The sequence below is a fragment of the Pseudopipra pipra genome, chromosome 5 (assembly GCF_036250125.1).
Source record: "Pseudopipra pipra isolate bDixPip1 chromosome 5, bDixPip1.hap1, whole genome shotgun sequence".
NCBI lineage: Eukaryota > Metazoa > Chordata > Aves > Passeriformes > Pipridae > Pseudopipra > Pseudopipra pipra.
This window is the reverse complement of record NC_087553.1, coordinates 24,548,708-24,562,990: the sequence shown is the minus strand read 5'-3', so window position 1 is coordinate 24,562,990 and position 14,283 is coordinate 24,548,708. Positions and strand designations below refer to the sequence as shown.

The 14,283-nt window shown below is 47.7% G+C and overlaps 1 protein-coding gene and 1 long non-coding RNA gene across 2 annotated transcripts; one reads left to right on the top strand and one right to left on the bottom strand.

The window, feature by feature from the left end:
- Window positions 1-379: 379 nt before the first annotated feature.
- Window positions 380-9,522, bottom strand: TAB1 (TGF-beta activated kinase 1 (MAP3K7) binding protein 1). Its single transcript, XM_064655131.1, has 11 exons — window positions 9,175-9,522; window positions 8,238-8,374; window positions 7,895-8,048; window positions 7,199-7,285; window positions 6,498-6,636; window positions 5,920-6,033; window positions 3,382-3,493; window positions 3,123-3,267; window positions 2,527-2,749; window positions 2,069-2,225; window positions 380-1,071 (listed from the first exon to the last, which is right to left on the bottom strand). The coding sequence occupies exons 1-11, from the start codon at window positions 9,388-9,390 to the stop codon at window positions 864-866; spliced, it is 1,692 nt and encodes a 563-aa protein (XP_064511201.1). The 5' UTR covers window positions 9,391-9,522; the 3' UTR covers window positions 380-863.
- LOC135414407 (uncharacterized) lies at window positions 8,818-13,320 on the top strand. Its single transcript, XR_010430684.1, has 2 exons — window positions 8,818-8,947; window positions 12,546-13,320. It is a non-coding gene; the product is annotated as an uncharacterized LOC135414407 (long non-coding RNA).
- Window positions 13,321-14,283: the final 963 nt, after the last annotated feature.

Here is a 14,283-nt window from a genome sequence, read left to right as displayed (position 1 = left end):
ATCTTAAAGGCATCACGATATGATTGTGCATTCCAGCTGTGCACTACCAGGTGCCTGTACAGGAAAAATGCATTACAAACTCCACCTGCCCTATACAATTTTCCAGATGGCCTGCAATAAGGGAAATAATGTGCATTTTAACTACAAAAAACAATAACCTGAATTTATAACTTAACTCCAATCCATAATTCAGTGCCAAAGCTCAGCAAAAAAGTAAGCAAAGAGCTTATGCTTTTAAGTCACCAGCAAGAGCTCAGGCCACTTTACAGCAGAAGCTTGCCTGCTGCAAGGTGCAACCCTCTGTTCTGGAATAGAGGGTTTCACCAGGAGCTGTCACACCCATACATGACATTATAAGGAAGAGAGCAAGCCACATGGGTGCCAATGACTGTAGCTATAAGTTATTTATTCTGCAAAATAGAGGTATCTTCTATGGAGTTGAACACTGGAATCACAGCATTATGAATTGAGTTGTGGAAACTTTATGACAACACACACGCAGGCACACGTGTACACCTACACACACACACACACACACACAGCCTTTGTACAGGCCTTGCCTCTTGCACCATCCAGAAGGAGCCCTCTCTGCATCTTTATTTGCAAAAACCTGCAGCGAGGGTTGCATTCAAGACCCCTTCCCCTGTTCACAGGGCTTCCAAGGGAATGAGGCTGGTCAGGATTGGGAGCATGGCACAGGCAACACGTGTGTAGTGCACAAGCTCCCCTGCCCAGTGTCCAGCACATCCTGTGTAGGAGTTAGCTCTGGGCAGAACACAGCCCTCAGTGGAGCACTCACTCTTTGCCTCAGTCTTTGCTCTCGCAGCCGAGCTTCAGGTGTCTGCAGGAGGCAGATCACCATGTTAGGACACAGTCAGTGCTCCCTGCTCGCCATGGTCCATGTTCCAAAGCCGGTAAAACTCTGCAAAATCCACGTAGGGCTCCACACGCCCATCCTCATCTGGCTGGAGTGAGTGGGCAGGCCGGGAGCGGAACAGACCTCCATCTGAACTTGAGCTGCTGCTCTGTGTGTGAGTATTAGTCGACTGGAGCGTCACAGTTGGGCTTTGGCTATGGAGAGAAAAAGAGAGAACACAACCACCTTTATGTTAGACAAGAAAAGCACCAGAACAAGCACCAGTTTCTTCACAGATCAAGCTATCCTAGCAAACAGTTGCAGTCACTTGCTCTATGAGAACACTAGTAGATTTGAGAGCTGATTGGAATTGACAAACATCAAAGATATCTGATTCACATTAACTTGAAGGCCTTAAATACAACCAGGCATCTGATGAACAGAGGAGAGGCAGCAGAAAAAAAAAAAATTTAAAAAAGTCCAAAAAAAAAAAGGCATGCACTCTGCCAGCCTCCCCACACCTATAACAGTGCAAGCTTTATGGGAAGAGTCAGGGAGCAAGGAAAGCTATTTTTGTGTGGCCTGTGCTGCAGCCAAAGCAGCTCTAGTGTGTCAGCTTCATTGTTTCTGGAGCTACAGAACACAATACCCACAGCATTGCTTCACTTTGCAGTGTGTACATGCACCATCCTGTGACAAAGGCTCAACCTAAACCACAGCCACTAAGTAGTATGATCCCGCAAAGTGGATCCAAATAGGACCCAGTTCTAAGCTTTATACACTTTTTTCCTGGCCTCTGAGGCAGTGCAGCCTCTCCAGCAGCCTTACAGGTGGCCTGCATAGTCTCTCTTCCTCACTAAAATGAAGGGCACCCACACTCCCTCTGTGCACAGTACCCAACACACTTGACACACAAGATCCAAAGAGAAGGGCTGCTCGCTGCCAGTGCCCTCCATGAACAGCAGCAGATGCTGCTCCCAAGGCATGTTGCCAGAGCTGGCTTCAGAGCTGCTCGCTTCACTCATTCCCACTCCTCACACAATCGCTTTCCAGCTAACACAATTTGCTGGCTGTCAATACTGCAGTCAGGGGGGCCATGCTACAGATAAGGGAATGACTGACGGGTAACTGACAGGTGTCTCTACTTTGCAACCACTTTACACCGTGTGAGGTGCAGGAAAAACTGTGAGTAGCAAGAGAGCAGGACTTTACTTAGTGAGGGTAGGCGTGGCTTCATCCAGAGTTGAGCTGCTGTGGGCACCATTGACCATCTGGCCTTGGGAAGGCATTACAAGAGACAGCGTGACACTTGTCTTGCTTGTGCTTTGGGAGCTGGAATATGGCACAGAGACTGGGTAGACACGGCCTCCTGAGAAGGGAGAAAACAGAAGTTATAAAATGCAGTTGAGACATGAGCAACTGAGGGTGCAGCACAGCAGCAAAGAGGGCCCAAAGAACCCAAGAATTTATTAGAAAGTGCCTTTATTAGATGCTGTACTGTATTCTATAAAATTGTCACAGACTCCACATGTCAAAAGCCAATAATCTGTTTAATAAGAAAATTCCTTCTACCCCAAGTACCTCCTCTCCTGATATGAAGTCAGTTCTGGATCAATCAAGAGATTTTATCTTCCCCCCCTCCATTTTGTCTCATTCTCACCCCAACACACCTTGCGTTGGTGTCAGCGTGGGCTGGCTCATCTCACCCAGGGGGTACCCAAAATTCCTCACAAGCAGCGTCATGTCTTCATGACGGGGACAGAACTTGGATCGCTCCCCACCACTGGCAAAAGTGTCACAGTGGATCCGTTTAACCCGGTCCACTACTGCTTGTGCCACAGCATCCAGAGACGTCTGCTTGGCAAACTCTGTGGCTATCATGGCTGCAATTTCCTGAGCAGAGAAGGAAAAATAACATCAGAGGAAGGATGTTTAGGAGATTTTGAAGGAAACCTTTTCCTGCCATCTGATCTAAGAGTTTTTATGGCAACTCATCTCACTGTGAAGCTTGCCCATCTCACCTGCTGATATGTGCCCTTGTGCCTTGAATCATCCCATTCCCTTTTGATGGGCTACTCTTAAGGGACGGGCAGCTGCCTAGAACTGGCTTGGCAAAGCAGCTCCCATACTATTACAGACTGGAATGTGGTGGCACAGGCATTCAACCTGGCCAGCACTGACAGGACATATGAGGAGGACAGTCTATAAGGGAGCAGCTGAAGTGAGTCAATAGCCCAGGGAACGTTTCCTGTGTGAGCCAGCTCACCTGGTTGGCCTGCCCAGGCCCATGAGCTGCCTCCAGCGCTTTGTAGAGCCCTTCAGACATGAGCACCAAGAAGCCAGTCACCCCATCGAGCGAGTGCCCTCCGTGGATTTCAGGCTCTGCTATGATGGGCTTAGATTTAGCAGCACTGGAAAGAGACGGTGTTATTTAGCATTTAATGGTGACATATGGAGTGATGGTGTGAATGGAGTGATCAAGAAGAAAAGGAGGGCTTGAAACTCCAAAGCTGAGTTTTTCTGACCTGAGCAGTTCAATGTCAGTATAGCCGTATTTGACTTTGTAATCTCCAATGCGTCGAGTGCTTTCCTGCCCACGAATAGTTCCCACTTGTTTTATTTTCCCTGCATCCAAGCCTGCCAGATTGAAAACCAAAAATGTTTAATTAACTTCGTGAAACTTGGAGAACTTCCTCTGAGAAAAGAAATATCTGCAGCTAAATAAAACTGTAATACAAAAGAAGATGCTGAAGATTCATCAGGAGCCATACAGGGAGAAAAGGAATAGCAGTTTGCTGTGTTCCAAGGGACACCTTTTCATTAGTTGTGATCCGGGAAGGAGAGAAAAGGAGGGAGACACGTGCAGCCCAAAAGGCACACTGAATGCAACAGTTGGCCCCGAGACAAAGCCCACATCCTGGTCCAAAGCCACCAGCAGCAGCTGGCCTGGGCACACAGGCATTTGCCGAAAAGCCAGGAGAACATCTGTGCCTGTCAGCTCTGGACTGTGTGATGGGAGGAGAAGGCAGGAAGGAGGAAAACATATGTGAAGGATTCTGCTTCTTCTTCTGTCTAATACTGATCCCTGTCCCTAAGCTCCATATGACAATTTCCCTAGTACACTAGACTTCAGAGAGAGGTTGTGGAGTCTCCCTCATTGGAGATATTCAAGAACCATCTGGATGCAAACCTGTGCAATGTGCTCTAGGATTGCCCTGCTTGAGCAGGGAGGTTGGACCAGATGTGGTCCCTTCCAACCTTACCCAGGTTGTGATTCTGAGATTCTGAGAAAAGGATAACTATCTAGAAGAGACACTGAATTTGCTCAAGTGCTCAAATTGATGTGGGCTGCTCCTAAGCTAAGAACACTAACCAAACAAATATTTATAAATTTAAGGGGATATACCCCTGGCAGGGGCTAGGAAGTAATCCCAGCTTGAAGAAGGTTCTAACAGAGACCATCTGGGTGCACCTACTATTTGAGGCAGGACTCAGACCACATGAGCCACTTACCTGGCAACCCCCCTTTCCTGGTTATACCTAGAGCTAACAGCCAGAAAACACTGAGATTTTATCTAGGGATGACTGTCCTCAGTACAAGGTGAAGGCAGGGGTCCAACTGAAACGCTCCCTTTGAGTCAAACCAAGCCTCGCTGCACAGATGGCTCCACACCTACCCCAGCAGTAAGACACAACTCCTCCATCTGCTGCAGACCACAGCTGACTCATCAACACGGCCTGGCTCATTTGCCAGCTCCGGGCAGGGGGGTACGTGCCACTGACAGACACAAACACAGGGAGGCCCAGAGCACACTGGAGAGGTTGTGTCTAAATCACTCTCCCAGAGCACCAAATAAGTTGTGATGTGCTGGATGAAGAGCCACAAAGGCACAAGACCTCTTCCTCCGTTCCCCAGAGGGGTGACACAGGGACCACCATGACAAATGCTATCCCCACTACCTCTGAATGCTGTGCTTCAACCTAGCCCTACAACCACCTCCTCTGGGCCCCCAAAACAGCCTGTGCACACTGTCCTGTTCCACAGGCTCTTCCTTCTCCTGGGACTGCAGGCAGGAGCGCCACTGCTGTGCCAAGTTAAGGTCAGTATATCTAACAGATCCCTGTCCTCCTATGGACTGCAGCTAAATTCTGCATTTTTGGCAGTAGAAAGGCAATCAAAAGGTCTCCTTCCCAGGATTCTTTCATTCAGTCTTCTGTTTCACAGCACATATCCCTAGTGCAGGAATAGGAGTAAAAGAGGAAATTACAGAGAAATAGAATAAAACAAGACCCAGCAGCAGAAATTACCACAACAGCCTCACCAGATAAGAATATATCTGCCAGGTGAACCTAATGAAGAATGCCACCTTAGATCTACCTAAATAAAAGTACAGAACCTAAGTATCTCAATAAGAAGAATTTGGTACTAGCTATCACACAAGTGGTCTGGGTTAGCTCTACACCAAGAAAGAAAACATGTCAAACACTGTAAAGGAAAAGGGAAATTGCCTAAAGCAAAATGTCAGCTCAATAGTTACTGATGTGAGAGCAGTAAATGCCAGTGCTTGGCCTGCCTCTCTCTGAAGTGAAGCTGCTTTTTTGCAGCAGCAGCTTGTACAAAGGCATATTGAAACGTACCATCCTGAGGGTGCAGCATCACACAGAACTTAACCCAGCTCAACTGTGGTTTGCCTCCACAGGAGCACTCATATATTGTCCACCTCACTTCTACCCTCTGGCTGTGTGCTTCCACTCCTGCCTTCCTATTGACTCCAGCAATCACACAGCTGGAGGGCAAATCAATGCCAGTTTGGCAGCAGGACACTAAACTACCACTCAAAACTTGAATCAAAAGGATAGTTTTCTACTAGGTCAGTGAGCTGAGCTTACTCACTCTATAGCCTCAGAAAGGCACAAAAAGAAGGCACTGAACTTGTTATCCGAAAACATAGTAAGCTTCTTTTTGTGGCCATTTATTGTTTCCAGTGGCTTGAGTCATTCTTGGTGCCCCAGATAAACAGTCATGCGATGTTCTGCGCTAAGAACATGAAACTCAAACTCACCCAGCTGAGAGAAGCGAAAAAGTTCATCCTCATTCTCTGTCGTATGGTCCACGTTGAGCTGAGTCACTTGCAGCCCATCCACCGTGGACTTGCACAGCAGTGCCCGATTGGTACCTGCAGTGGGAGCAGCGAGATGAGGCACCAGATAGCTCTGCCGTTAAGAGGGAGAACATATCCCAGTGGAAAAGGAACAGACGGGAATAAAGACAGAAAAGAAGAGAAAGGCTCATGTACTGTCTCATCATGATCTTCAAAAAGTAGACTTGCTAGCAGCAGAGTAGGCCTGCTAGGCAGCTCTTCATCCAGACCTGAGCCAGTACCTCACAAGAAAGTTCCCTATTTCTCACTGAACCTGCACCACTTCTCTCAACCCACTTTCCCTCTGTTCTTTGGTCATACAGCCAACCTCTGTAGGGATAAAGAGCCAGGCTGATTTCAAGTGCTCCTGTAGTAATAAGCATATCACTGCTTGGTCACAGACCAAAGAAACTGTCCCCCACATTCAAATTTCTTTTACTTCCTACAACAGCTGCCATTCTCAGGAATGCCGAGCGAGCCACTGACAAAAACCAACTCACCCACATTGGCAATGTAGAGCTTGTTGTTGAGAACGACAGCCACAATAGCCATGGCTCCTCCAGAGATCTCCTGCTCTACAACCTTCAATCTCTCCACAATCTTCTGGTACTGAGAAGGGAGCTGGTGGTGAGGGACACCCTGGAACCCAAAATGAGGGAGAAGCTTGAACACACAGTCCACAACACAGAAATCACAGCTGAAATAAAAATTCAGTAGGGAAGGGACTTGACATGTCTTAGCTTTGTGTCAAGCTTGTGCAAGACACAGTATTTTTTGTTCAATCCCAGCAAATGACATGGCTTCAATAAGGTTCTGGAGCAGACAGTCCAGTACACCTGAAGAACAGAACACACAGTTGCCCAGATGCCATGCAAATTCGAGGCCTTGCCTCTCCTCTGCATCGTATGGCTTTGTTCTGGAAGAGCCACATGTACAGCCTGAACTCCTCTCCATGATACACTCAGTTCCTTACTCAGATAACCAATGATGGGTCTAAGTAGTGCCAGTATGAACAGTGGGAACTCTGGGAAATGGACCAAAGGGCTTGCTTCACTTCATGCAAGCTCGCAGAAGAGAACCACAGAGAAGTAATTTTCACTTACAGCCTCCCTTGACCAAACTGACTAATATGCCCAAACCTTATCCAGCAATCTGGAGCATGGGACCTCTCTATCAATCTCTGCTCTTAAGGTTACATTACCTCTGGTAGCTGGGACTGCAGGCTGGCCTTTTCTGCCAAGGCATCGTCAATGGACTCCAGGAAACTTCTTTCCACCACATCAAAAGCCTAAAAAAAGGCCATAAAGAAAAACTAAGCTCTTATCCAATGCCTACAGACCTTTGAAGCTACCCATCCCCACCTATCTAAGACTGGCTCACAGGAGTGGATGATCACTGTACGTACAGATATTCAAGGATCACTACATACATTGAAACACAATTGTTTCAGTGCGACTAGTTAACAGCTTGTAAAAACAGCCTGCAACAACTCAAACCCATAAAAATTACATTCACAGGAATGTCAGAGACCTATCTGATCTTGTGTGTTGATTTTAAGAACTTGCCTTTCACTCAAGAAAGCACACTCACAAATCCATCTCCCTACACATTAACTTCTCCCTTTCACTCACTATCATCTCCCTCACAGGCTGACTTGTTCCTACATGTCCAAGGAAGAGTAGCTGCAGCTTCTTGGAGAGCTCTCAGCACTGTGCTGACGGAGCCAGAGGGACAGATGGGTTTGAGGCGGGAGTGAAACAAAGCACTACAGATGCTCGCCATGAGTGCAATTGCAACCAGCGGCAGATGTTTCCAACCCACACAGAAACCAGATGCTGCTCCCCTGATGGCAAAAAGTGTGAAAAGCAGCAGCCGTTCCCACTCAAAGCTTCTTTACCTGCAGAAGAACTCGACGCACGTCAGCATCGCTGTGATCTGCATGTAGCTGGCCCAGCAGCAGTTCTGCAGAGAGCCTCTGACCCACAAAGTTGGTGACTCGGTTGCCATCGTAGCCATTGAAGACACCATAGAGGTAGCAGTTGTTCTCACTCCTGCCAAGAGGACAGAAGCAAAGAGGTCACAGACGTCTGTAAGACACAGACACAAGTAACAAGTTCCTCCGGGCACCTCCTGCATGCTCAGGCTCCACCCTCTTCTTCTGAGCCCTGTGTGACAAACTACATATCACTTTTACCTGCCCTTGTGCATGCAGGAGTCTGTCCCAAGTGCAGCCCACTTACCTGAATTTTAGCCAGTTATCCTCCAAGGGGTGACCCTCTGTGCCCTTGCCATCTGCACTGTACGAACGGTTCGGAGCAGAGCCCACCCCAGAGAGATGGCAGGATGGCAAGTCATCTGTCCAGCTGGGCTGCTGTTCCTGGGAGACAGGAAGAGTAAAGAGACCATGTAAAACCCAAGCAGCTTGAAGTGAGGATCCTGGTCCAGTACAGGTTACAAGTCCATCCCCACTCTCTTCTCAACCCTTCTCCCTTTGCAAACAAGGCAGCACACCACACCAGCTAATAACTTCACATCCCCGTGCTGCAGAACAGGACCACTTATCACCTCCCTTCCCTCTGAAGCTGAGCTCTGGCTGCACTTTGTCTCTTGCTAACAAGAAACCTGAAGTTAAATTTGCATGGGATTACGCTTGATACAGCACTGCTCTAGCTTAGCTATTCCTATGGCGAATCAGACCCTCACGCATCCCTGGCACGGGAGTGCAGGGAAGGCTCTGGATCCCCGCTGGAGTACTTACCCAGGACAAAGGGACAGGGGCCCGGTGCTGCAGCCAGCTCTTAGGGAGACACCCCTGGGGCCGCCATCTCCCTCACGGCCTGCAGTCGCCAGCTGCCCCCTCACACAGCGGGGCACCCCGAAGCCCGCAGCACCGGCACGGCCCACCCCCCCCTCAGCGACCTGTGGCCCCCCCAGCGCTGCAGAGCAGCAGGTCAGCCCAGGGTGCGGATCGCTGACCCCGCAGAGACGCTCGCCAGCTGGAACCCCCTGCCCTCAGACGGCACGGGGGCGGCAGGGCAGCAACCCACCGCCCCGCTCAGGGCGGACCTCCCCCTTCCCACACGGCAGCGCGGGGGGCGGGTGAGGAGGAGGCCCAGAGACACCCTCGCACCCACCTGGGGGGTGCGTGTGCGCGGAGGGGGGGAAGGTGCCACTCACACTCTGCAGCAGACTCCTCCTCTGCGCCGCCATCTTGCAGCAGGAGCGGCCGCCTCCCGCCCGCCCCGCGCCGCCCCAGCGCCGGGTCCGCTCGGGCTCCGCCTCCCGCGCTGAGGCGGCGCTGGGCAGAGCCGGAGGGAAGTCCCGCGGAGCTGGAGTAGTTCGAAGTTTCCCTGTCGTTACACTTTCCTTCTTGTCGAGGGGGAAGGAAGACATCTCCGTTTCTTACCCATGACCTTCGGTTGTGTGAGAAAGAAGCACCTGTTGCCCGCCACTGCCAGCGCGCGCGCGCGTGTGTGGAGGGAGAGGGGCGGGGTTGTGAGGATCATGGAATCATCGAGGTTGGAAGAGACCTTTAAGATCATTCAGTCCAACCATCAACCCCGCACTGCCTCTGTAACTAACCCCAACAGGACTAAACCATATCACCCATTGGCAGATCCAGATACCTCTTAAATACCGCCAGGGATGGTGGCTCCACTATCTCCCTGGGCAACCTATTCCAATGCCTGACCACCATAACAGTGAAAAGAAATGTTCTAATATCTAATCTGAATTTCCCCTGTCTCAGTTTAAGGCCATTTCCTCTAGTCCTCTCACTGCAGACACGGTAGGAAAGATTGGCCTCCACCTCACTACAGCCTCCTTCCAGGTAGTCGTAGAGAGTGATGAGGCTCCCCCTGAGCCTCCTCAAGACTAAATAGACCCAGCTCCCTCAGCCATTCCTCATAAGACATGTTTTCTAGACCTCTCAGGAGCCTTGTTGCCCTTCACTAGACATCCTTCAGCATGTCAATGTCCTTTTTGAAGTGAGGGGCCCAAAACTGAACACAGTACTCAAGGTGCAGTGTGTACTCTGAATCCTGAATCCTGTGAAATGGGGTCACCTTGGGTGCCAGAGAGCCCTGAGGGAGCCTGGTGTTGAAATGGTTTTCTTAGCAGTGCATTATGTTCCAAGCAACCTCCAGGGAAGACCTAGCCCAGGTACAACTCTCAGCTGCATCCTTCTCCATAGATGCCACATGAGACATCAACGTGTTTCAGCTTTGAGTCTGTCTCCTGCCCTTTCCCACCCTCTTTTGCAGGCCATAACAAGGACATAGCTGGACCATGCCCTCAGGGCAGCAATGGGAAGGTGTCTAGAACAGCTGACAGGTGGTTCTCAATACCCGCCACGCTTTGGAGCAGTTCTTGGTGGTCTCGAGTCAGGTACAACAGTAAAATCACTTGTGTGTCTGCCTGAACAACACAGACAAAACCAGAGATCACTGATTTTGATCTTTAAAATCCTTTCTAGGCAGACACAGTCTGTTTCCAATGACTCGGTTCAGCTAGGGCAGGAGGGAAGACACGAGATTCATTCTCACCACTTTCTTGACATTCTAATTTAGCAGAAGAGCCCTCCAAGAGTGTGAGTGGCATTGGCTGGCAGTCAGGCTGGGCAGAGGGGGGCTTGGGGAAGAATGTGTTTCCCTGTGTGAATCATGGCTGAAGGGGCTCCAGCATGAGAGACGTGCAGTTTCAGTCATGAGTAGTAGCAGTGCAGTTGTGGTGAGGGTGGGAGTGTTAAGTAGTCTTGACTTCCAGCAGTGGCTTGATACTCTTTTAATGACATCTTTGTGGCAGATATATTTGATTCAGATGCATTTCAGAAATAATTGCCAGTTAATTAACCTCATTCTATGGAACCATGGGTTTTGCTGCAGGGGATTCTGCCGGAGATTTTGAGCTTCCTTTCCTGCAAATCTTCTGTCTATTGTTTTGTTAGATCTCTTTTTCCTGAATATACAAAGATTACAGATGTTTCCCCTTCACACAAGGCTCTCAAATACACAGCCATTCAGGCAGAGTTATGTATACAGGCAGAATTACTTTTTTTTAATATTATATTGGGCAAAGATAGATGAAAATGCTAAATTTAGAACCTCAGTCTACAAACAAGTTTCCTCGTGGTTAGGCTTCTGTATAAGCTTGGTCTCACTGATGTCATTTGGAGTATTCCCATGGATAAAGATGTGAATGGGTACAAATAATTAAAGGAATGGGTCTCAAATCTGTATTAAAAGTAGGGTGGACAGATTTTGTACTGACAAAGATTTGTTTTCTTACCAGTATCAAGAATTCCCAGTGCTGCAGAAAAATGCAGAGCACAGCATTGTCCATGCCATTAAAAATCTACAGGCAAGTGTCTTTGCTTTAAAAGGCGATGACACTTTTTCAGCATTGCAGCAGCAGCTTATGGTTATTTAATGCCATTGAAGGTTGCAGTCATGCACCTTGATGAGCACAGTCAGACCCTGTCCTTGCTTAGAGCACCACTGAAATCAGCAAGGCTTTGGGTGTGCTCAGATCTGCCAGCACGTATTGCACTGCAGGACTGGGAATTTAGGAGTAATTTCTGTCTTTTTCTATCCATAAGTGAGTGCTTTTGAGACCAAAAAAAGCAAGAGTCTGTGTGAGGGTGTGATAAGGCAGAATGTGAACTCAGTGAGAGAGCAAAACAACTTTCCTAAAGATACAAGATAGAAAAGCTGCCACTTTCCTTGTTTATACAATGACTTGTCACATCTTGCAGTTAAAAATGTGCCCTGTTCCTAATTTAAATATCTGGCTTCAGCTCATAGTCACTAATCTTTGTCATTCTGGTTTATATTTTTCTGCCAGTTTGGGCTGAACATAGACCTGGTGCAAAGCATGTTTTTCTTGATGAAAATACTTGTGCCAGATTCTGCCTGGATATTTCTGTAGTTCTGTCACTGAGCTTCTGCTCTAACTTTGAGTGAGACAATTAACTACTTGTCCTGGAAAAAAAAGTGAATGGTAAGATTTAGCAAACAAGGCCATTTGCAGTGTTAAAGGCACATTTGTCCAGCATTTCAGAGTCCTCCAAAGGAAAGTGCTACTGAAGCTGGTGTGCTGCTCTGTGAATGTCTGCTCACGGAGACCAAAAGCTTTGTGCAGCACTTGGAAGATGAAATACTGCACCGAGTTTTTGTTGGCTGTACCAATCAAGCTTATTTTATCTTTCACTTACCCTTCTTACTTTCTGTAAATCCTCTCAGAAATTACCATGCTTTATTCCCATGCAGCCAAAATCTCCCCAGGAACACAGGACATTGGTCACTGAACCTCACCATCCATGCACAAGTAAATGAATTATATGATTCAGTGACTGCCAGATATACTGCTCCCTCTCTCATGTTAAACTCCCACATTTCTCGTTCCTCTTTCTCTCTCTCTCTCCCCCTCTCTCTCCTTCTGTAATTACTCTCATATTTTCTCTGTCCGCAGTGCTAGGGATTATACACATGGTATTTCTGGTGCCAAGCTGTACCGCTGCCTTCCTGTTTTTACCAAAGTTTTCTCTGCAGGAAAGGAAGAAGCATGGTCACTGCTTGGCTGCTGGATGAAAGATGAACAGCATGACTGAACAACATGCCATGGGGAGCAGAGAGCTTGAGGCAGCCTCAGTGCAGTGCTCTTGTAGGCACTTAGAAACCATACACAATGGGAAGCATATGCAAGATCGCTGGCAGAAGCCATCACATCACATTTAGTTTCTCTCTACTGATCATGTGTGAGATATGTTTAGAGAGATTTTTTTTTTTTTTCTCCCTTGTTTTAATGATAATGGAGGCTGGGGCTTGTTGCCTTGGAGTTTTTGATTCTTTAATTTTTATAGGTTTTAGAAGTAGTTATGTAGTGAATGTAGATTTTAGAAGTAGCTGTATTATATCCCTTACCCTTTAGCGTAGTAGTTACACATATACCCAACCCTATTACCCCAATTCCATATCAGTTCCCCTAAATTCCAGTAGCATATTTAGTCTTCTTTTCAAGGTAGGCCTTCATTCTGTTTAAGAACATCTGCCCCCTGGCCTGGACAACAAGATATCACCCAGGACTTTGGAAAGCCTCCAAGGACTTTACGTGCTGCAAAGAAGAAGATGAGGAAGAGAGGGTCCCAAAACACCTCCAGACTCAATTCCTGAGGGGCAGGGCAGGGGCAAAATGGGGCAAAGGCCGGGGGATGGACGAGCAGGAATTGGCTGGACATCATTATAAAATTATAACGCCCGGGTCAGGGGGTGCACGCATGGTTTGTATCTTCATTAAAACCTTCCCTTATCTTACCACCTCCTTAAATTCCCCCCGAGTTTTTTTTCTCCCTAAATCTTTTAGGTAACAGGCTGGAAAGTCATGATTTTTGGCAAGGCCTGCAGGAGGTAATATGGAAAAAAAGAAGGGTCTCTCTGACAGAGCCAGCTTGCTGCACTGGCTCTGCTCCTACAGCAGACAGAAGGGTGGTGGAGAGGGTGTTGTGAGCCCTCACACGCAGCTCCACCCTGAGGTCTCTCCGTCTACCTCTACCAACTTTAGCCTGATGCTTCCCACAGGCACAGGTGCCCTAATGCTCCTCACTTCTCTGCATGCCACTGTTTCCAGGCATGCTGGAATGGCAAAGAAACAACATGGGGCAATAGAGAGAACAAGTATTAAGGAAGGAAACTGGAAAGAACAGCTTCCTGCCCCCAGCATCCTCCAGAGAGCTGGAAAGCCAATGTGAAGAGCTACTGACAGAGGAAGGGGTAATGATGAGAGTGCTGATCCCCGCAAGAGGGAACCAAATATCACTGCAAAACAGTTTGTACAGAGCTTTAGGCCAATAAATGGGGTTGTTTCAGTTGTGCCAAAATATATTAAAATATATATATAAAATACATAATTTTATTGAATTTCTTGATACACTAAACAAAGTTGCATCTCTTTGAGTCCTGGGATTATGTGACCTTTTTTTAAAAAAACCCATCTTTATAATAGAATTATGTTTCTGGATGTCATGGCTACAGGGAGAAGCTTCAAAACATGACTCATAAGTACTTCAAATACCAGAAAACAAAATGAAAGAGATTTCAAATTATTAGAAAACACAAACTAGTAATGTTAAGAGTCTTATTCATCCGAAATGCTTGCTTTTGGCAACATCTCTTGTCTCATCAGTTTTTAACTCCACCAGTTGCCAACGCAGACATTTGCCTTTCTGTGGGCACAGTATCTCCACAACACATCCACCCCAAGAGCTGAGACTGTAGGAAGGGTCTTGTCCAA